The sequence below is a fragment of the Pelobates fuscus genome, chromosome 13 (genome assembly GCF_036172605.1).
Source record: "Pelobates fuscus isolate aPelFus1 chromosome 13, aPelFus1.pri, whole genome shotgun sequence".
NCBI classification, from domain to species: Eukaryota; Metazoa; Chordata; class Amphibia; order Anura; family Pelobatidae; genus Pelobates; species Pelobates fuscus.
In genome coordinates, this window is record NC_086329.1 from 25,300,391 (window position 1) to 25,322,623 (window position 22,233).

At 38.6% G+C, this 22,233-nt stretch overlaps 2 protein-coding genes across 2 annotated transcripts in view; one reads left to right on the forward strand and one right to left on the reverse strand.

The window, feature by feature from the left end:
- The window catches only part of RALGAPA1 (Ral GTPase activating protein catalytic subunit alpha 1), a 131,305-nt gene extending 124,186 nt beyond the window's left edge, over positions 1 to 7,119 (forward strand). Inside the window, exon 41 of the mRNA XM_063439456.1 lies at positions 5,710 to 7,119. Coding sequence (XP_063295526.1) covers positions 5,710 to 5,855 — 146 coding nt within the window. The 3' untranslated portion in view covers positions 5,856 to 7,119. The remainder of the gene's footprint in view (positions 1 to 5,709) is intronic.
- A 13,234-nt stretch (positions 7,120 to 20,353) lies between these two features.
- On the reverse strand, positions 20,354 to 21,965 carry INSM2 (INSM transcriptional repressor 2). Its single transcript, XM_063439164.1, has one exon. It carries the CDS (start codon positions 21,890 to 21,892, stop codon positions 20,489 to 20,491), a length of 1,404 nt encoding a protein of 467 aa, XP_063295234.1. The 5' UTR covers positions 21,893 to 21,965; the 3' UTR covers positions 20,354 to 20,488.
- Between the last annotated feature and the right edge of the window lie 268 nt (positions 21,966 to 22,233).

Sequence of the window (22,233 nt, forward strand, 5' to 3'; positions counted from 1 at the left end):
CTTTAGCCGCACACCCTCATGCCAGGAAGGCTTCCTTGTCAAAAACACGTGTTGGCTTATCAAAACCGAAACCCATTTTAGCTGCAGTGTGTAGGTTCAGTTACAGTTAGTTGTGTCCAGGGAGTCCATTTTTATTTATTGTTTCTGATGATCGCCAGTTTAGCACCATAAACCCACGCTAAATGCCATCCAACATGAAACGTTAACCTTATTTGCTCCAAAATAATTTTACATTTTATTGCTTTTAGTTATCTACGTAATGTAATAAAAGAAATACAATTTGTCTAGTCCAAACTGGAGTGTCTGTCCGAGCTAAAAGATAGAATGGTCAAATAAATATAAAAAATGAATGCTACATGTCTTGGCAGCCCTGGAGGTGTTTTTATTTTTGTTCTGCAGTTACGTAAGCCATGCAGTCATTCTTTTGTATACTACAATCAATATTTATCTCTTTATATATTTTATTAGAGTTCTCTGATTATATACGAGTTGGTCCTGAGTTCAATAAAGTACAATGTCCAAATAATCTCCCAGCTGCAATCCAATACGGCTATGTCATGGATTCATCAAATGGCCCCAAATTCTATTTAAGGTTAATCTGTTCTAAGCCTTTCTAATAACTCTTTGGATGAATATAATGATCTTTTCACTTGACGTTCCAAACCTAGATTAAGACAGAGATGTACATTTTCTAAGTCCGGTGGCAAATGTTGCTCATTATTTTCAGTTAATCTGTAATGCCTATTGTTCCGTTAAAACATGCTATTGTCTTTAACTGATGGCACTGATGGTGGACGATGCCCTGAGGTGACAAGTTCGTACTTTGACCCGATTTTGGTAATTGTAGAGTAAAATTAAGCAATAGATGACATCTTGGAGTGAAATCAACTTTGAAATATTCGTTTACATTCTGTTTTATCCAGTTTAGAAATTAAGAACTCATTTGTTTGTCTGTAAATAACATTATTATCTTGTGTTCTGTGTACATAGATTGTGGGTGCCTGAACTGTGATTAATTTTGTATTCAACTTATCTTTCATTCTCTCGTGATTTCCAACTGATCTGCTTAATTCCTGCTAGTAATTTGATTGGTATTTTTTTTTTATTTCCTTTTATTGTTTTCCTTCTTTAGATCATTAAATCTCTGTTCTGTTTGTAAGAGGTAAGACTTAATACTCGTTTCTACGTCCACTTCATACCCAAGCATTCCAATCAGTCTCCTTTTTTTATTTCTTTCTGCTTGTGTTTGTTTGCAAATCACCGCATGGCTAGTAAAAGATAACATCTGCACTGAAACCTAACACTAGATTTCACACCTTTTACTATGCATGAAAATGGGGTACTACTAATTGCACACTTGGTTGCAGTACTAAGTGGCCGTGACATCTGTATAAGGATAAGCTAACTGCGGTACTCTGGTATGTATAAGATCCGCAACGACTGCAATTTTAGCTTAATCGTATACAGTACTTAGCCATTGTGTTATTTTTCTACATTTATTTGTTTACCTTTTTACGGTAAGTTTACATTGTATACCAGTGCTTCCCTACGCACACTGATATTTGAAATGCGTTGGGAAGTCAGATTATTGTGGTAAAATGACTCGTATTTGCTCATGCTTGCATATCTTTTAAATTATTCTTGCTTCAGATTTTTAAAGCAGTAAAATAATGTTTTGTTAATAATGCAAGCCTATTAATAAACCTGGAATTACATTAACCGTTTCATAAAATTATATCTTCTAATTGCATCATGTGGGGGTACTGACCCCTTAGTTCAAGAACCATGACCAATCAAGGTTTGATTAATACTATACTTATTTGTTTTATTGATTGCCTCTTATTGCCCTCTGGGGATTTAAACCATAGCTTAAAGGGACATGCATCACTTGATAATTATTTTTCTAAACCAGCAAGGAAACACTTTTTAAACAAATATATACCCAAAAAAATAAAAATAATCAAGAACAATGCCGAAAAGTATGTAATAAACATGTATACACTTACTATAAATGTGGTCAGATAGCATTATTGTGCAGTCCACTAATGACAAAAACAGGGTATCATTACGTGGCAGTAGGAGAGAGAGAACCCCAACACCAGAGCCAGCTCTGCATGATCACACTGTCGGGATATAGTAAGGTGAAGAGATTTCCAATTGTACACATGTAAATCTGCACTTTCTAGCACTCCTAGGGATGGGATGCTGATAGTTTTTTTTCCCCATAACAGATCTTGGGTTCCGATTTATCAGCCTTTGGCGATGTATACTATATGGACAAAAATATTGGGACACGCCTCTCAATTATTGAATTCAGGTGTTTCAATCAGACCCATTGCCACAGGTTTATAAAATAAAGCACCCTGCCATCAAGTCAGCATTTACAAATATTAAATTCCTGTTCGATATTCCACAATAAACTGTAATTGGTATTATTAGAAAGTGGAAGCGTTTAGGAACAGCAGCAACTCAGCCATTAAGCGAAAGACCACGTAAAGTCACAGAGCAGGGTCACAGAGTGCAAGGCGCATGGTACGTAAAAGTCGCCAATGCTCTGCTGATTCCTTAGCTGAAGAGTTCAAAACTTCCACTGGCATTAATATCCGCACAAAAACTGTGCGGCGGGAGTATCATGGAATGGGTTTCTGTGTCAGAGCAACTGCATGCAAGCCTCACATCAACAAGTACAAAGCAAAGTGACTGATCGAGTGGTGAAACGCACGCCTCCACTGGACTCCAGAGCAGTGGAAGCCTGGTTCTGTGGAGTGCGAACCACGCTTCTTTGTTTGGCATTCTCATAGGAGAGTCTGGCTTTGGCAGATGCCTGGACAGCGTTACCTGCCTGACTGCATTGTGCCCACTGTAAATATTGCCTGAGGAGCAATAATGGTATGGAACTGTTTCTCAGGGGTTGGACTAGACTCCTTACTTCCAGTGAAGGGAAATCTTAATGCTTTAGCATATCAAGACATTTTGGGCAATGCTGTGCTTGTAACTTATTAGAAACAGTTTGGGGAAGGCCTTTTTCGATTCCAGCATGACTATGGGCCTTGCTTTGTGCACTGGGGCACAAATACATGGTTTTATGAGTTTGATGTGGAAGACCCTGACTGGACCATTGCCTAAACACAATCAAACAACTTTGGGAGGAACTGGAACAGAGATTTCGAGCCAGAACTGCTCAACCAACATGCTCTACTGGATGTATGGGCAAAAAGTCCCACAGAAACACTCCAAAACCTTGTGGAAAGCCTTCCCAGAACAGTGGAAGCTGTCATAGTTGCAAAGGGGGGGACTGATTAATGTCTGTGTATTTAGAATGTGATGTTGGTGTAATGGTTTGGTGTCCCAATACGTTTGTCCATATAGTGTAACTTTAGTGAGTTGGGATGTTATATATTTTCTTAAATTTGCGTTAGATATTAAAATGTTTCTTCTGGGGGCGGAGCCTGACCGGGGAGCCGACTAGACGCAAAATCTGTGAGCTCCCGAGCCCGGTCCTGATTTACAGCGGAAAACGGGGGGAAAATCCCAGACCCTGAACCCCAACTTACCTTACTCGACGACACCAAAGATGGGGAGCAGAATGATACCCCACACACCCGGAAAGAACGCTGGATCGGTGGATCGGAGGCTTGGGGCCTACACGACGCGGTGCAGGGGAGAGGCGGCCGCTCTCCCTACTCATCAAAGCGTGCGGCACCTGAAGTATCGGGCCTCTCCTCCCCCCCCAGGACCGGTGGGGGTTAACCCGGTCCAATCACCCGCAATCTATGAACCCACACAGCTAACTGGCGACCTGGAAACCCACTTGCAGGAGGCACTAGACGGGGACGAAGCCAAGATGGCCGTCTATCGTAGGCCCACGAGGCGGAGCACACGTGCCCGACAAGCAACAGACCCTTTACTGGCACTCGATCGGCTCTGCACGAGCCTCCGGGCAATGCTGCACGATCGCGGAATGGCTCACAGATTGGCTGCCAAGCTGGTGGCCACATGGCTCCGTCCGAAAACCCGTCGCCTCCACTACAGGTACCCTCCGCAGGCACCCAGAAAGGCCGCCACGATCCGCAGCGACAAGCGACCCCACAGACCTGAACAGACGTCTGGCTGTCTGGGCAAACGCACGGACCCACATATGCACGAGAGAAGCCACGCCAAATACGGCCCCCACACTAGTCACTCACCTGATCCGGGAACCAGGAACCCATACCATCCCCTTAACGCCACTACCACAAAGCGAGGAGCCACAGTGGTGCACATTCTATGGAATGCTGAAGGGGGCAGCCCCTGGCCTAGAGGAGCCCCTGAAGTGAGGATCCGTGGAGCGGAGATGCGAACGCTCGTCGGGGCCTGGGGCCGGAGAGACACTGATCATTGCACCTACTTCCCACCGCACCACAACAGCTGCAACAGGCCCCCGAGCGCCGGCATCGGTTGACGCTAGACTCGCGCCGCAGGACTGGTCCCCAGCCACCCAAGGTTGTTTTCCATGTGGCCACCATCAACCGCCTGCATCACCGTGCCACTAACCCGTGGGTATGAATGGTACAAGACCTACTTCAAGCGGCAACCTCAGTTACACATGGATACGAGGGGACTCAGTGACTTATATGCTCTCTGACTTTATGGGTTTGTCCCTCTAAATGAGGCATTTATTTTTACAGCGCTCACCATACATATTGGTCAGTAACTAACATCGGCACCTTGGATAGTAGGATAAAATTGTCCCTTTTAATATCTGTCTTATCCCCTCACTGTCTATATCCCCTGTTACGATAAACTAAAAGGTGCAGTGTCCGTTTATATGCGAGTTCACGCTTATTATGTCTGCTAGTGTAGTTCAGCATGTTTACCCTAATATATGCTCTCCGTGCTAAGCTCAGATTGAGGAAACACTACCTACTCTCACACAAAAGTTTAACCTAGCATGTTATAATTTATTTTATTTTATTATGTAATCCTAAGCATAGACCAAAAATGTTCTCGTTTTAATTTTTATTTTTATTTTTTATTTTTATTTTACTTTAATTTTAATATCAAAGCTTTCAATGATTAGACCACTGTCTAGCAAATGCATGCCTATATGTAGCGCAGTTGCAAGCAACATACAGTTACCGTCACATGTTTTCAACCTGCCACTTAAATCGCCTACAGTATATCTATGGTGTTATATAGCTTACGGACTCTTTATTTTGTTAACTCACCTAGATAGGCACTGTTTATGGTTACACATGCTATGCCGCTATATACTTGTTTTTCTTTAAAAAAAAAAAAAGAGGCTGTCGAATCATGAAGATAATGTGTTCTGCGATGTGACACTCCCGACTTGTAACAACTTTTTATTGTCTTCCCCTCTTTATTCTGTACCCGAAACCTAACATGCCTCAATAAAACAAAGATTGACAAAAAAAAAAAAAAAAAAATGTTTCTTCTTCTTTTATTGTATTTATAGTTATCATAAAACATATTTGAAGTGTGATCAATCAGAGTCAACACGCAGACTGATATAGAATAGATAGTCACATAGAAATGGTCAATAAACTAGCATTGTCACAGAGAGGAAAAATACAATTTGTGGAGCAATAATGAACAATACGGTCAATATTTAAAGGAAAATTCCAAGCATATTAACTGTGCTGCTCAAGCTTGTGTGAAAAATTAAGATTTCCATAAACTTTTTTTAAGATTCTTAATTTTTTTTTCTAGGCCCTTGCACAACAAATGAACAGAGTGAAAATGTACTGACTCTGGGTGATGGTTCAGAGTTGGCATCACCTACATTACCGCGGACCAGCAAAAGCCGAATGTCCATAAAGATAAGGCGCTCGTCTGGCTCTGCCAACAAGACTTAAACTTTCTCTCCACGTCCTGGGGTCGACCAGCCGAGTTTTCTTAATCACTGGCAGTGCCATACCCTGAACGTTTCAGGCGCCTCGTACCCACTCCAGCCTCACATGATAACATGACATTTCCTGTGCTTTTTATTGTAATATTTTTTTACACTTCTATTATATTTGAGTGAATAACACTGGACTTTATAGCTCTAATTTAATATTTTATCTTGATAATTTTGTGCTTTTTAATTGTTATTTACAGTGCAGGGTGCCATATGTATATCTTTGCAGCTTTTAGCAATTTGTTACTGAGTTATTGCATTGCAGATCTGTCTGACATAATGCCTATGTTATCTTTTGTTTTATTATTCATTTAGTGTTTTTGTCTTGTTTGATCTTTGCGTCCACCACTATGTATATTTATTGATTTTATTGCCTAAAATGTTCTGTTCAATTGGCCGTGTATATTCTTTGGGCCAAAACAAACTATTAATAAGTATATTTATCTAAATCATTATCTGGTTTCACAAGATATATTATACAGCAATATCTATGTACCTTTTAATTGCAATATTGTTTTTTTCTGTTTTTGTTTTTTTTTTTCATTTGTTTTTTCCAGTGACCCCAGAAAGGAGTGTCTCGATAAACATTAACTGTAACACAGCTACTCTTTTTATACATGTATTATTTTGTTTTAGAATTATATATTCGTTTGGGAAATATTGTTTGCAAGGCAACCTATTTCTAGGAAAACGGTAATTTCGTCATTGGTTGGAGAGTAGAGGTACAACATGCGCTTAGTCCTTTGTGTTTGTTTATTTTTTTTTTTCCATGTTCATTCCATTACAAGGATACGTCCTTAAAGATTTTATGTTTTTATATAATGAAATTAATAACCATTAAACATATCGTAAGTTAACCTCTTTTATTATACATTACCTTGAATATGCAATGAACAATGTCACATGGCATGTCATCCGAGCACAGTTGAACCATAGATGCTAGTAGCGTTTGAACGGTCATAGTTGGAAATGACCGCGGTTATTATGGTCTTTTGTGACTAGTTGGGGACTTATATCCTCTCTCCCGTTTATATAGGACGAGAAACACACTTTAGCAGAATATTTAACAATTTACAGATGCACCTTTTCTAGAGATGCCAAAGGACTGTGAGGGGGGATGCTATCTCTTAGCATTTCACCTGAGCACTGAACAGAGATAGTTAATTTCATATAATGTCTTTCTTTTTGTTGTCCTTGTATTTGCTTCCTTTTAATTCTTTTTATTAAAGTGAAACTATTTGTTCTCAACCCAAGTGATGAACATTTTTTATGAAGCACAGTGGTTTTCTACATCTTGTGTACAAAATAAAGCTTAGCACTTTTTGTTTTCAGTTTATCACTTTTTTTGTTTTTAATAGAACAAAAGTGAGCATTACGTGTCTTAACTGTGCCTATTGGATATTATAGCTTTGACATGGCTGATATCACTCGAACCCTAGACTGAAACATTACCTTTTTTACCACTGGTATAGCAAAGCAAATGTTATGTTCGAGTATTTGGGATTTAAGAGAATTCTGCTGGGATCTGGCTACATCCCTACTTTACAAACACATTGTATATTTCTTCGTAAGTTACTGGCAGTTCTAGTTTTGTGTTATTAACTAAAGTGTAAAGGGTCAGAAATAATAAGTAGTAAAGAATTTCAAAACATTTCATTAATCTTAAGGCAAGTGGGTCTAAAATGCTTTCCTCTTTGCCTGGTGTGTTCTCTCCACTCTTGCGAAATATTGCTATGACATTTTAGCTTTATCACGAACGCACGGTTTTAAAAGATAGCTCTGTCTTTAAAGTATTTTTTTTTTTTTTTTTAATGGTTGCTTGTACTGTTTTCGGCAGTCTGCAAAGTCAATTCCCTTTTATTTCATTTCCTTCTGAAAAGGAAGCTATACTGCAACACACAAGCAGGAAATTATATGCATTTTTAAAATATATATATTTTTTTTCTTTTCAAATTATTTTTATTAAACAATGTTTATAAACCTACAGTAAAAACTGTATTTTTGAAAATCAAAACTATGAGCAGTGTGTTAAAACATTTTAATATATGTTTGCAAATGTTATAGAATAGTTGTACATGAATAGTAATAATGAGTTTTACTCCCTATATCAGGATTTGATCGGAGGCAGGGGTTGGGGGGAGAGGAACAGTAACTACTGTCCCTTAAAGATTTTCAACAACTTGCAACTTAGTGAATAACACAGAATGTTTGTTCCTTAATTTTACTGGTAAAAAAAAAAAATATATATATATACAAAAACCTGTATTTAATTATCTATATAACCTATTTCTACGATATTAAATTCCACTAACACACTTGCATAATCAACCTTACCCAGTCCTAGGCACAGTTATTCAAGTAATGTATGCGTTAAGTGTTTAGGCTTCTGTTCAATGATTTATTTATCCACCAGAATTGAGTTATTTTTATCTGTGTATTTTTTTTTTTCCATAAATATTTTTTTCATATACTTGTTAATTAGCTGTAATTTTGTCTTTCTATGTTGAAGTCAAAAACGGTCTCTTTTTTAAGGACTACAAATAAATCAGGAAACAGCTGTCAGACCCCATCAGAGAGAAAAGTGGAACATGCTTAACTAAAACTGTGAGTTAACTTACTGTTATCTAGCTTTTATCATCTGAAAACATGATGATAATCTGGAGTATTCACCTCTTGGTTGTTTAAATTTCCTTGATTTGCACACGCTATGTAATACTAAAGCCATTTTTCTATATACTGTATTGTATATTTTATTACGAAATATATCATTAGCCATATCCTACTTAACAAGTCACCAAACATGTCCGCAAATAGGCCATCACGCTTGTTTTTTCCTAGTAAGGATGATTCAGAAGGGATTCAGTGATTCAGTTTACCGCTGCTTAAGGGACACTCACTGTCCAAATACAATTTGTAGATATATCACCAAAGGAACAAACATGCATAGATGGCTTGGAGTATGAAGGTTGGTTTATAAAAGTGTTCAGCTCTATTAAAGTTTGCATTTTTTTGTAAAATGAATAAAAGAGTGCTACACACATGAAACACTTTAAGCTAAATTGGTTTAGGTGTTTGGGATGTTCCTTTAAAGGCACACTATAGGCACCAAAATCAACTTTAGCTTAGTGTAGTAGTTTTGGTGTATAGATCACACCCCTGCAGTATCACTGCTCAATTCTCTGCCATTTAGAAGTTACATTACTTTGTTTCTGCAGCCCTAGCCACACCTCCCTGCATGTGGCTTTGCCAGCCTTCATAAACACTTCCTGTAAAGTGAGATCTAATGTTTAAACTTGCTTTTTTTTGTACATTCTTCTTAATTTAGAATGTATCTCCTACACTGTTAATAGCTTGCTAGACCTTGCATGACACTCCTGTGTGTGATTAAAGTTCAATTTGCAGAGCAAGAGATCCAACCTTTCAAGTAAGTTACATCTGATTGAAAATGAAATCATGTTTTTTTTTTCATTCAGGTTGTGTGAGTCACAGCCAGTGGTGGTGTAGCTAGGGTTGCAGAAACAGAAGAAAAAGTGAATTAACTCCTAAATAGCAGAGAATCCAAACTGCTTAATTGAGCTAAAGTTGGTTTGGTGCCTATAGTGTCCTAAATTTTCATCATCTTGTGATACCTGAGCATACTTTGGGGGCAACAACTGTTTGAAAATTCCATTTTATTTTGCTTTGCTTATTTCAGAATATCTTAATTAGGACACAATTATCCCTTCCTTTTAAATGGGCCCCGCGGGTCATACTGCCTATACTCACATTAAGGCATTACCCTATCCTGGAAAATGTCCTAAGGACATCCCTATGTTCAACCCCTGTATTCTAAAGCAGTAATTGCTAATGATGGCACCAGACATGTCTGCCAACTACTTTTCCAAGACGCTCAACTAGCTTCAGGATTGGGCATCATGGGAAATGTGTTTCATAAGATTCTGGGGTGCCAAGTTTAAGCATGTTCTAATGGAAAATGTAAGCCAGAGCTGGAGCAAATAATACATTATATTTAACCAACAAGACAAAATACCTATGCTTAACACACAACAAATGTATATATTGTGTCTCTTTATATGTTTAGTATAGTACACAGGTATTTTTTTCTTCTGTATACTCTGATGCAGCCTTTTTAAGCCTTCTTATAACATAGCACTAGTAATATATTTTTCCAGCCATATGCCCGTAAAATAAAACTTAACAAGTGCGCCTAATATTGACATTTCCTATTACATTCTTTTAAAATCTAAAATGAATTCCATGTAAACTTACTCTGATGTCCTTCAGAACTATCCCAGTTTGTACACATACCCCAGGTCGAGCGAATGTTGTCCATAAATGATTACGTAAAACGAGAATTAGTTTTTGATATTTTTATTGCTCTGTTAAAGCAGATTTGCCACTTCTTAGGTTCGAAGAGGACTAGTTTACAAAGCTGTCACCGATGGTGAAAGGGTTCCTCGTTTTCTCCACCTACGACTTGCCAATAAGACAAAGTAATCTCTTTTTCTTATGACGTCTTTTGAAATGAGCATCTAAACGAGTAAATCCTTTATCTTTATTAAATACTCAAGAAGTGACAGAGCTGCTCTAAGATCTACAAATATAGTTTAAAAATAAAACATTTATTTTCACAAATTCGCCTTTTGACATCATATACATATCAAGTCCTATATTATTTTAAGGTCTAGTTGAATTGAAAACGTTTGCAAAAAAATTGCATTTGGACTCGTAGATATTGTTTCTAAGACTCCACTTCTCTCACTGACTAATGGACAGGAAGGCGATGTTACTGCACTGCCATAAAAAAGCTGTAAGGATACGTCACATGGGCAAATGTTTAAGTAGCATGCGTATGTAACCCAAATGTGGAGATCCTCAGCATGTAATGTGATTTCATGCCTGTTATGCCCACTTGTAAAGGGCTGAAAAAAAGACCACATCCTATTTAATAATACAATAAAACTATTCTTGCCACTTTCTTCGTGTCGTGCGTAATCCTTTTTGATGGCTCTCTGCTCTAATCTGCTTTCATTTATAGTGTGATTTTTAGGTTAACTACAGCAATACTGGAGTGAAGCACATTGTATCTACAGTAAAGCGGTTTAAGTTAAAGTGTTTAAACAAATGTTTAAAGAAAATATAGGAGCAAGCTTGGGTTGTATTCGTTCTCTGTTTGTTTTCTAGCAAATAAAGTATAATAATACAAATGATATGTTCAAGCAGATCAGAAAATCGAAAATTATAGCAGCCAATATGCATGTGTTTGGTTTTGCTCTTGAGCAGGGGTGGGCAATAGTCGGCACTCCAGATGTTGTGGATTACACCTCCTATATTGCTCTTACAGCCATATTGCTGGCAAAGCATCAGGGGAGAGGTAGTCTGCAAGATCTGTAGTGCTGAAGATTGCCTACCCCTGCTCTAGAGGGTCAGCCAAGTAATGGGTACAGGAAGCACCATTTCAAAAGGAGAACCTTCCCCGATGGAGTCATGAAGACACCTATAGCAAAGCAGGCTGGTCAAGAGTAGAAGATTGAAGACCACAAACTTACCAAGAGAAAAGACGAGACTAACAATAAACAAAGACCGGAGTTATTAGAACTGCACTACCGAAGTTAACCATTGAACATAAACACATGGGATGTACAGCGATGTATGGCTGTATTGTAACACAAGGTACCACTGCAGTACAGACACAAATATAACCAATCTATAACAAATGCTGCAAAGTGGAATTTCACTTTTGTTGATTTCTATGATATACACTCATACATATACACTGCACATTACAAAGCGTTTTATAGTTCCAAAGCTTCTTATACATTCTTACACCACACTGTATTACATTAATGTTGCGTTTGGTAATACACACTTCTGCAACACTGTGATCTTTGTTGCTGTAGCATTCAGGAACTCACTTGTACACACGACACTGATCAGCAACAACATTAAAACCACCTGCATAATTTTGGGTAGGTCCCCCTCTTGCTGCCAAAACAGCACTGATGCATCCAGGCATGGACTCCACAATACTTCTGAATGAGTCCTGTGGTATCTGGCGCCAAGACATCAGCAGAAGATCTTTTAAGTCCTGCAAGCTGTGAGGTGGTGCCTCCATGCATTTGATTTGTTGTTCCAGCACATCCTACAGATGCTGAATCGGATTGAGATCTGGGCAATTTGTAGGCCAATTCATCACCTTAAACGCTTTGTCATTTTCCTCAAACAATTTCTAAAAATTGTTGTAGTGTGCCAGGTTGCATTATCCTGCTGGAAGAGGCCATTGCCATCCGTGAACAACATTGCCATGAACTGGTTTATCTGGTCTGCAACAATCTCTAGGTAGGTGGTATGTGTCAAAGTAACATCCACATGATTGCCAGGACCCAAGGTTTCCCAGCAGAACATTACCCAGAGCATAACACTGCTTTCATCGGCCTGCCTTTGCTGAATCGTGCATCCTGCTGCCATCTCTTCACCAGATAAATGACCCACACGCATCTGACTATTTACCTGATCTAAAGAAAATGTAATTAATCAGACCAGGCAACCTTACATTGCTTCATGGTGCAGTACTAAAACTCATGCCCCCATTAAATGCACTTTTGGTGATAAATGGGATATCATGAGTGCTTTGACCATTCTGTGACTAGGCAGCCCTGTACACAGCACACGCAAGCACTGTGTGTTTTGACATCTTTTTCATGGCTACCCTTACCCAGACAGGCTAACCTTCACACCCCACATGCATCAATGAGCCTTGGGCATCCATGATCCTGACACTGGTTCACTGGTTGTCTTTTCTTGCAGCACATTTGGTACGTACTACCCACTGTATACCAGGAACACCCCACAAGACTTGCTCTTTTGGAGATGCTCTGACCCAGTCGTCTAGCCAACACGTTTTGGCCCTGGTTAAAGTCACTCAGATCTTTTCCCTTGCCCAATTTTTCCTGCTTCCCACAAATATAATGCAAGAACTGACTGTTTACTTGCTGCCTAACATATCCCACCCCTTGACAGGGGCCATTGTAATGATATAATTCATGTTATTTACTTCACCTGTCAACGATTTTAATGTTGAGGCTGATCAGTGTATAATATAACTTGGATTTTTATTATGCCCAATTATGACATCACATTACAAGATTCTAGCTTGACCACCTCATCTTGGCATGGTAAATTGACTTTTTTTTTTTTTAGGAAGTTGGTTAAAGGAAAACAATAGGGTCAGGACCACAAACATGTATTCCTGGCCCTATAGTGTTAAAATCACTATCTAGCTCCCCCTTGCCCTACTAAATATAATAAAGTCTTACTTGTTCCATTCTGCCAGTGCAGGCTCCTTGGATAACCTCAGCCAATCATAGGAAAGCATTGGATTGGTTGAGATCGTCACTTCGAATGATCTCCGCCAAGGAGGCAGGCTGAGGGGCGGAGCCAAACACCACTCTGGCCAATCAGCATCTTCTCATAGAGATGCATTGAGTCAATGCATCTCTATTAGGAAAGTTCAGCCCTTTCCATGCAGAACGTGGAGACACTGAAAGTCGGTGCGGCACATTGTGCAGCACTCACCCAGGAAGCACCTCTAGTGGCTGTCTGACTGACTGCACCTAGAGGTGTCATGGGAGCAATGTAAACACACTGCCTATTCTCTGTAAAGGCAGTGTTTACAACAAAAAGCCTGCAGGGACTGACTATACTCAGCAGAACAACTACATTAAACTGTAGTTGTTCTGTTGACTATAGTGTCCCTTTAAACATTCTGTAGATATGCCTACATATTTGCATATCCTTCAAGCTATTTGCCTGCTCCTGGTATGTCACTAATGATTTCATAATCCTTGCTATGTAAAACCACAGACGCGTGTGACAATGACCCTGCCGATTGGTTCAGGTTTGAATTATGTTTTCATAATTGATTAACATAACACTCCGTGACATACATGCCACACTGCACAGTTATGCATTATTTAATCATTATGACATCATATGTATTTCCCCAGTGCAGGGATCATCGTTGTTTGTGAAGCAGTGGACACATATGGCTCTAAGGTAGGTTTTCTTTTATAATGAATGTTAATTAATATTGAGATTATACATTTCCAGTAAGTGTTGCTGCTCTCTTTTTGAATATATGTCCCAAGTGTAGTGTTTAAGTTTGCAACCATTTATTGGGCAATTAAATTCCTTATTTGTATGTGTCTGGGTTCGCGGTGGTCTTTCATACCTGTTGACCCTAGGTGTCACTTTTGTGCGTATATATATATTTATTTATTTATTTATTTATTTATTTATTTGCTTTCTCTGCCTTTTATTGAAAGAGACTGATCATGTTTTAGATTCAGGGATGGTGATGTCATCTATGCATTTATTCCCCATAATAACTGTGTGTGTATTAATGAAAATGTCAGCTCTCTGCAACCTTCACGCACTAATCCCTTACACACTGCACTACACATTAAGGCCAACTTTATGCTAACACATTAGTACATCACTACAGTAAACCATAACCTAATGGATAACTGTCATTAAAGGTGATCCAAACCTGTATTCCTCACACTATAGTGCTCTCATCTGCATGTAGTTTAAGGTCCCCCAAAACATAGAGGGGTAAGGGGTTTTACTCCCCCTTTTTCCCCACAATCCAGTAAGCCGCTCGATCGGCCTTTCCCATTATGTCACACTAACTCTTCTTTCGTCCAATCCAATGCTCCTCTATGAGAAGCATTGGGGGATGAAAAGTACATGTGCGGCTAGCGCTGCCCTCCGACAATGAAATAGAGGTTAGCTCTGAGAACAGAGTGTGACTCAGCTCTCCAAGTGGAAGGTGTATTTATAACCTGCAATGTATCTACTAAACGACAATGTTTTACATTGCAAGGTTAAAACTAAACGACCGCTGCACCAAGACCACTTCATTGAGATAAAGTGGGTGGTCTTTGTGGCTTTAGCACTCCTTTAAAAAAAAAATTTATATCTTATTTTAATTTTTCTTATAACATATCCATCATATATTGACATTTTTAAGAAATCTTAATCTTACCTTTCTGACTGCCATCGTTACGCACTTTTAGTCGGGTAGCCATGTATAAGAGCCGATGCCCGTGATATGTCAGCATCTCGTTCCTTTTCCAATTTCCCTGACTGACTATGCTGCAGGCAGAAAGAGTACATGATTTTGTAAAGCAACGGACAGTTGCAAAATAATGCGCAGTGATTGTAATAACTGACAGTCTGACCCAAGGTGCATAAAGATGACTGTCGGAAAGGTAGGCAAGGGGTTTGTAAGCCTTTCTGCACTGTAGGGGGAAGGGGGGGGGGGCACTACAGGGAGCAAAAGAGACAGAAAAACAACTTTGTTTTCCTGGCACTATAGTTTCCCTTAAAACAAATTGCTTCATTTTTCAATGAATCAGTTCAGCCCGCAAAGAAACCCATTCTATGCTTTATTATTTTTTATTTTTTTTTTAACTGACCAATCAATTTAAAAAGAAATCAAGAGAGGTTCTATGCCAGACAAATCCATTCGGCGACAAACAAACTGATTTGTAGTCCTCGATTTGGACATTATTTTTCTCCTGACTCTGACTCTTAGCTTGAGGTGATACTTTGTATAAATTGAAATTCTGAATGATTTGATCTCAGGTACGCTATTACACTGACAGCTATGTGACCCTTTACTTAACCCCTTAAGGACACATGACATGTGTGACATGTCATGATTCCTTTTATTCCAGAAGTTTGGTCCTTAAGGGGTTAAACCTTTTGTTTATTATTCTTTATAGTAAAAACCAAAGAAAAACAAGTTACCTGCGCTCTCTCCTTAGTCCCTATGTAATTTTTAAACAAATTGAGTTTTTTTTTCGTTACCTCTAATGGCCATGAGAGGATGAGCCCACCTGCCAACGTCAAGGCAGACCCCCCCAGGTGGGTCCTAACTCTGACGATTCACCTTGCTTCCTTGAGCCTCTGGCAAAAATCTCTAATGAGACAGAAAGGGGTATTTTTTATATACACCCCTATACATTACTAACCCTTAATAGGGAACACATGGGATGGGCGGCTGCATTGTAACAAGGCTGAGTGATACAAAAAATGGATACAAATACAGAAAGAAAAGTCCTGCGCTCACTCCCATCACTGGGCGGCAGCAAATGACTACAGTACACATCAGCCCCAATATATAGTAAAAACCAAAGAAAAACAAGTTACCTGCGCTCTCTCCTTAATCCCTATGTATTTTTAAACAAATGGAGGTTTTTTAGTTACCTCTAATGGCCATGAGAGGATGAGCCCACCTGCCAACGTCAAGGCAGACCCCCCCAGGTGGGTCCTAACTCTAACCATTCACCTTGCTTCCTTGAGCCTCTGGTAAAAATCTCTAATGAGACAGAAAGGGGTATTTTTTATATACACCCCTATACATTATTAACCCTTAATAGTAACTTGTTTTTCTTTGGTTTTTACTATATATTGGGGGCTGATGTGTACTGTAGTCATTTGCTGCCGCCCAGTGATGGGAGTGAGCGCAGGACTTATCTTTCTGCATTATTATTCTTTATAGACAGAACAGATCACTTGTACCACCGTTCAAGCTTTTATTTTATTATTTTTATTGTATATAATGTAGAGAGAATTTTGATCTAAAGGCTACAGAGATCTGAATCTACCACAGATTATTATAATTAGATTGAAGACTATAGAGATTCCACACATCACCGATCAATTATAATACTGTTCAGATTAATGTCTTACTAGTGCTATGGTTACATTGGTTGGTGACTTTATTGATCTTAATGGATCTAATAAAGGTTACGTTTTAGACTTAAAGGCCTAGTATTTCTTTGTTTTTCTTACTTTGAATTGTATTATTTGTAGAGCATCTCTATAATATTACTTTTGTTGAAGTTGACATATATAGTTAGCTTAAATATAGCATTTTTGGTTTTCCATTCACTGCAACTCCGTTTAGTGAATAAAACAAACCAATACAGATTACAAACTGCGTTCTGTCTGAGCCGGTGATCGTTCACTTCAGCACCACAGATGTTTCTGCACTACATTTCCCATGATGCGCTGTAGTGTGGATAGTAAATCTCCCTGAGCATCATGGGATTTGAGTTGAGAAACGTCCAGCCTGTTAATGTAACCCATTATTTTTCTATGCTTTCTGCGGAGTCAGACTGTGTCTTTATAACTATCTGAATTTCTAATGCTCTCTAACAGCTTAAAGGGACACTATAGTCACCAGAATCATTGCACCTTATTGTGGTTGAGGTGTCTATAGACTGTTTTTCAGTTGTCAACACTGCCTTTTCAGAGAAACAACTCTAGGTGCAGTCACTCAGACGGCCACTAGAGGTGCTTCCTAGTCCAGTGCTGCACATTGTGCAGCACGGACGTCCATCATCTTAATGCTCTGCATGGAGGCGCTGAACATTTCCAAAATGATCCAATGCATCGCTATGAGTAGATGCTGATTGGCGCAGCGTTTTTGACTGATTAGCTTACACTTAACTAGGTTTAATGTAAAAAAATAAGATCATGAGGTATTGTCATGCATGAAAAAGGGCATTCATTCTCGGGACGAGAATATCATTTTGCCTCTCTATAAATCACTGGTAAGACCACATATTGAATATGCTGTGCAATTTTGGGCACCTGTTCTAAAGAAGGATATCATGGCACTAGAAAAAGTGCAGAGGCGGGCTACAAAATTAATAAAAGGAATGGAACATATCAGCTATGAAGAAAGGTTAACAAATTTAAACCTATTTAGTTTAGAAAAACTTCGCCTGAGAGGGGATATGATAACATTATACAAATATATTCGGGGCCAATACAAACCATTGTGTGGAAATCTATTCACAAACCGGACTTTACATAGGACACGAGGCCATGCGTTTAGACTGGAAGAAAGAAGATTTCGTCTAAGGCAAAGGAAAGGTTTTTTTACTGTAAGAACAATCAGGATGTGGAATTCTCTGCCTGAAGAAGTGGTTTTATCAGAGTCCATACGGATGTTCAAACAGCTACTAGATGCATACTTGCAAAGACAGAATATTCAAGGATATAATCTTTCAATGTAGGGTAATAACTGCTTGATTCAAGGATAAATCTGACTGCCATTCTGGGGTCAAGAAGGAATTTTTTGTCCTAGCTTGTTGCAAAATTGTGCTTCAAACTGGGGTTTTTTTTTTGTGTTTTTTTTTTGCCTTTTGGATCAACAGCAAAAAACAGGTGTGAGGAAGGCTGAACTTGATGGACGCAAGTCTCTTTTCAGCTATCTAACTATGTAACTATGTAACTATGCATATGTTTAACTTCTTCGTGCAAAACGGAAAATCTAAGATTCTAAAATGACAACCAATCTTGTTGCTATCTTTATGATTCCTCCTAAAACCCATTACAAATATACAAATATTACTTAGAAATGTGAACAGTTGAGGTTTGTTTGTTTTTGTTAGTTTGTTTTTTTGCGTGGGGGGGTATTCTAATTCTCCTCTGATTACACAGACAGGTCAATCTAACTACCCATACAAAGTATTTAATAAAATCCTACTGGTAGAGAATAAAATCCAGCATGCAACATTTAGGCAAAAGTAGCTGATCTGGAAAAATTCTCCATCTAATGGCTCAACTTGACTAGTCTGGCCTATATTTTCCAATTATTTTTTTCAGTTTGCTCCAATTTGTTTAATCATAACTTGTAGATTTTAGAACCAAATAAAACACTGAAACATGCATGTGAGACCTTGGAATTGGACAATTATGTAGTGATTTATTTATTTAAATTCAGGGATTAACAAAATGTCCAGTTTTTCTGTATGTAACATAACATGGTTTTATATGCAATATTTTGTAATGCAAAATGTATTGTTTTTTTTTGTTTTTGTGTGTTTGCGGGTAAGCTGTGTGGATTTAATTTTCCTAATGTGTGCTATTAAGAGATCCCTACTCATATATACTTAACCCAGGGAGCAGCATGGATGTTTGAATGCAACAATGGTAAAAAAGAAAACCCTATTGTGTAGCCCATTCTAGAATTCTAGCAATTGTAATTAATTAATTTACATTATTTAAACACTTCTCTAATTTGTATTACTTAGAAGAGGCACTCATCAACACATTTTGGCATAAGAATACAATTTAAATCTGTACGCTTCCAAGTTAATACACAAATTGTAATCCGTAATCCACCATAATATGAAAGAATTAAAACACAATTTAATACATTTTGAGCAAAAAAAATATAAAATTGTTATTATTCAGACAAGGAAGCACAACAAAAATAATGACAGGATTTAGTGCGCCTTTATTACAAGCGTGCTTAATACTTTGTATAATAAAAGATCATGTTGAGTTGAGTATCATAAAGAGCAAAATTGTATGTCATTCAATAAATAAATAAATAAATCATGGATTTAAAAAACCCCAGGAGCTTTCTTCACTAAGCATATTTTTATTTTTATTTTTGTTTATATTTTTTTATTTATTATATTATAATGTTTTTTTTTCATGTAGCTTTCTGTTGAGAAAATATATTTAATCTTCAGTATATAAACCATCTATTTAAATATTTTAACTCTTGTGAATAAAACACTAAATGTTATGATGATAAACACTCAACTGGAGACGATTAAAAACCCAAATGGCAAAATTCAGGGTAAAAAAGCGAAGCAGTGACTATAGCGGAGTTGAGATTTTTTTTTTTTCTGCTAATTTAGCCTATGTTTTTCCAGATTTCAATTCACTACAATTCAGAGTTCATTAATTAAACCCCTTAGGATTTTTTGTTTTTTAAAAAACAAAATTCATATTTCAAAAATAAAATGTGAATTTTTCAAAATTATCAAGAACATTGCAAATATTAGGGATGCTCACTACCCCTTATTTGTGAACATAAAACATTTTTGTCTCATGCACCTATTGTACAGCGCTTCAGAACATGTTGGCGCTTTATACATAATAATATAGTGAAGCTGAAAAAAATTACTTATTTGGCGACATTTACCAATTTTACTATTTTTAGCTTCAATCTAAGTCCCCTTATTAGTTCTACACAATGTTTAGCGAATAAGTTGTTTTCACATCAGTTTGAAAAAAAACCTTAAAACAATATCTCATCGATTTGGCAATCACTTATTTTTATGAAAAACGTTTTAAAACAAAGGCAAAAGTCTCAATAATGCAATGCAGATAGACAGAACCTTTGGTTTATTTACTTAGAAGCATAAAACAATACTTTTTTTTTTTTTTTTTTTTGCTCAAACGAGCTTGATTTAATTTTCAAGCCTGAATTTATCACCACAAGTGCACAACCCTCTCAATCAAAGATTAGATTTACTCTTCAATCGCCTAAATAAATATTCAATATGCAAACAAATTAAAGAAAACCATATCATATTTGATATAAATTAATGAGTCATTGGATCCATCTTTTGGTTTAATGTTAGGCTAATGAAGAGGAAAGGATTTTGCACAAAAAAAAATGTTTAAATAGTTATTACATTGCCACTTATGCAACATACTTGTTTGCACAAATCATATACAATAAGTACACACACAATGCAAGAGAATGCAATTCTAACAGCCAGGTACAATGGGGATTTGTGGTATATCCTGTCTGCTTTGAGGTGAGTGACACTTGCTCATGTGTAAGGTAAGTCCTGGGGCACTGAAGAAAGCAGTGGGGCACAGTTCACAGGGGAAGATTTGCTGCCCCCCTTCTGCCAGCATTGCCTCTTCTAGGGGGATCAGGAGTTCTTCTCTAACTGCATGCCACAGTCTGTGCTTATCCCTAATGTCAATGGAGGGGAAATGAACCCCACAGAGGGTGCAAGGGTACGTGTGTTGCCCCCTCTCCAGTGGGTTGAATGGCTGATGAGAAAGCAGGTGTTTGCGAAGATAAGCATGCCTGCGAAATCTCTTGTGGCAATAGGGGCAGTCAAATACCTCTTCCTCTGCATCTTCAGGGGTGCTGTGAGTCATGGGAGTCTGATTGTCCTCTCTGGTTTGGTAGGAGCTGTTCTCAGTGCTCAGGTGCTGATGGTCTGCTTGATGTGGCTGGGAGCTGTCCATTGCTTGCTGGTGCTGAATGCCTGATCTCTGAGCCTGGGGCTCTACCAGGCTACTGTTTTCTTTGCCCTCTATTGGGGCTTGCAGCTTTTTACCTGCTGGTCCATCTGGTGCCATGGACCTGGGCTTGTGCCATCTCCTGTGGGAAGCCAGGTTGGCTGGGCAGCTGAATATCTTATCACACTCAGGGCATCTATATTCAACACGAACAATTCTGGAGCACTTGTGCTGGGCTAAGGCAAAGGGGTCAGGGTATCTCTCCTTGCAGAGTTGGCAGATAAACTCCCCCAGAGGGGGGCGCTTGACCTGGTTGCCCCTGGATCTGCCATCTGGTTCCTCAGCCTTGATCTTCAGTCCCAGCACTGGAGAAGTGGTGACTTCATCGGCAAAGTGTAGCTTTCTGCTGACTTTGATTTTCTTGGACTGGAGCTTGTTGGACCTTGGACTCTCCTTGGGACTCAGATTAGTCTGCAACTTTGTATCAGGCGTCAGGAAGGGGTGGACAAAAAGCTTCTCCATGGAAGCAAATGTATCTGGAGCAGGGAAGGAGTCTGCAGAAGCTGGAGAGTTCACATATCTCTTGAAGAAAGTTTTCTTCATCTCCAGATCCACAGGTTTCACTGGGCTGTAGGGTAGTGGTTTCCAGGGAGGTCCAGTCTGTTCCATTCTAGGTGGAACCTTGATGGGAGATATATTAGAAGTTGACTGAGAAGCTCCATCAGACATATTTGGTTCCTGCTGTGTTTTGTCTCTTTCAATAGTCCCTGTCACAGCCAAAGTGGATGTATATGGTGTCAGGACATCTATAACTGAAGAGTAGGACACTGGATGAACAGGTCCAGTCTGATCACAAGGAATCCTGTAGGACCCACACCCTTTCCTGTGCCTCTTCACCAAGAACCCTCTTGGCATGTTGGCAATTTGCAGACAAGTATTTGTTTCCTTAGAACAATGGATGAAACGGCTTAAGAGCACCAATAGTGATGAGCAGCAGATGGGTGAGTGAACAGAGGATCAGAAGACATGGGGTAAAACAAGCATCTGTATTCAGAGAGCATCCAATTTATAGCAAATCCACCCAGCCATCTATAAGTAAATGCTATTTACCAATCACAAGTTGATGCAGAGCTGAGGGGTGTGTATCTCTGGGAACAGAAGCCCCTGTTGGTTTGACAGGGACAATGAGTGAAAAGGATGGGTTGGATAAGACACAGCCTGAGTACACATATTAAAACAGGTTAATTATTGAGTCT

What these genes read in the sequence shown, in the direction of transcription:
- INSM2 (XM_063439164.1), bottom strand. Translation starts at nt 21,892, where the DNA reads ATGCCAAGAGGGTTCTTGGTGAAGAGGCACAGGAAAGGGTGTGGGTCC.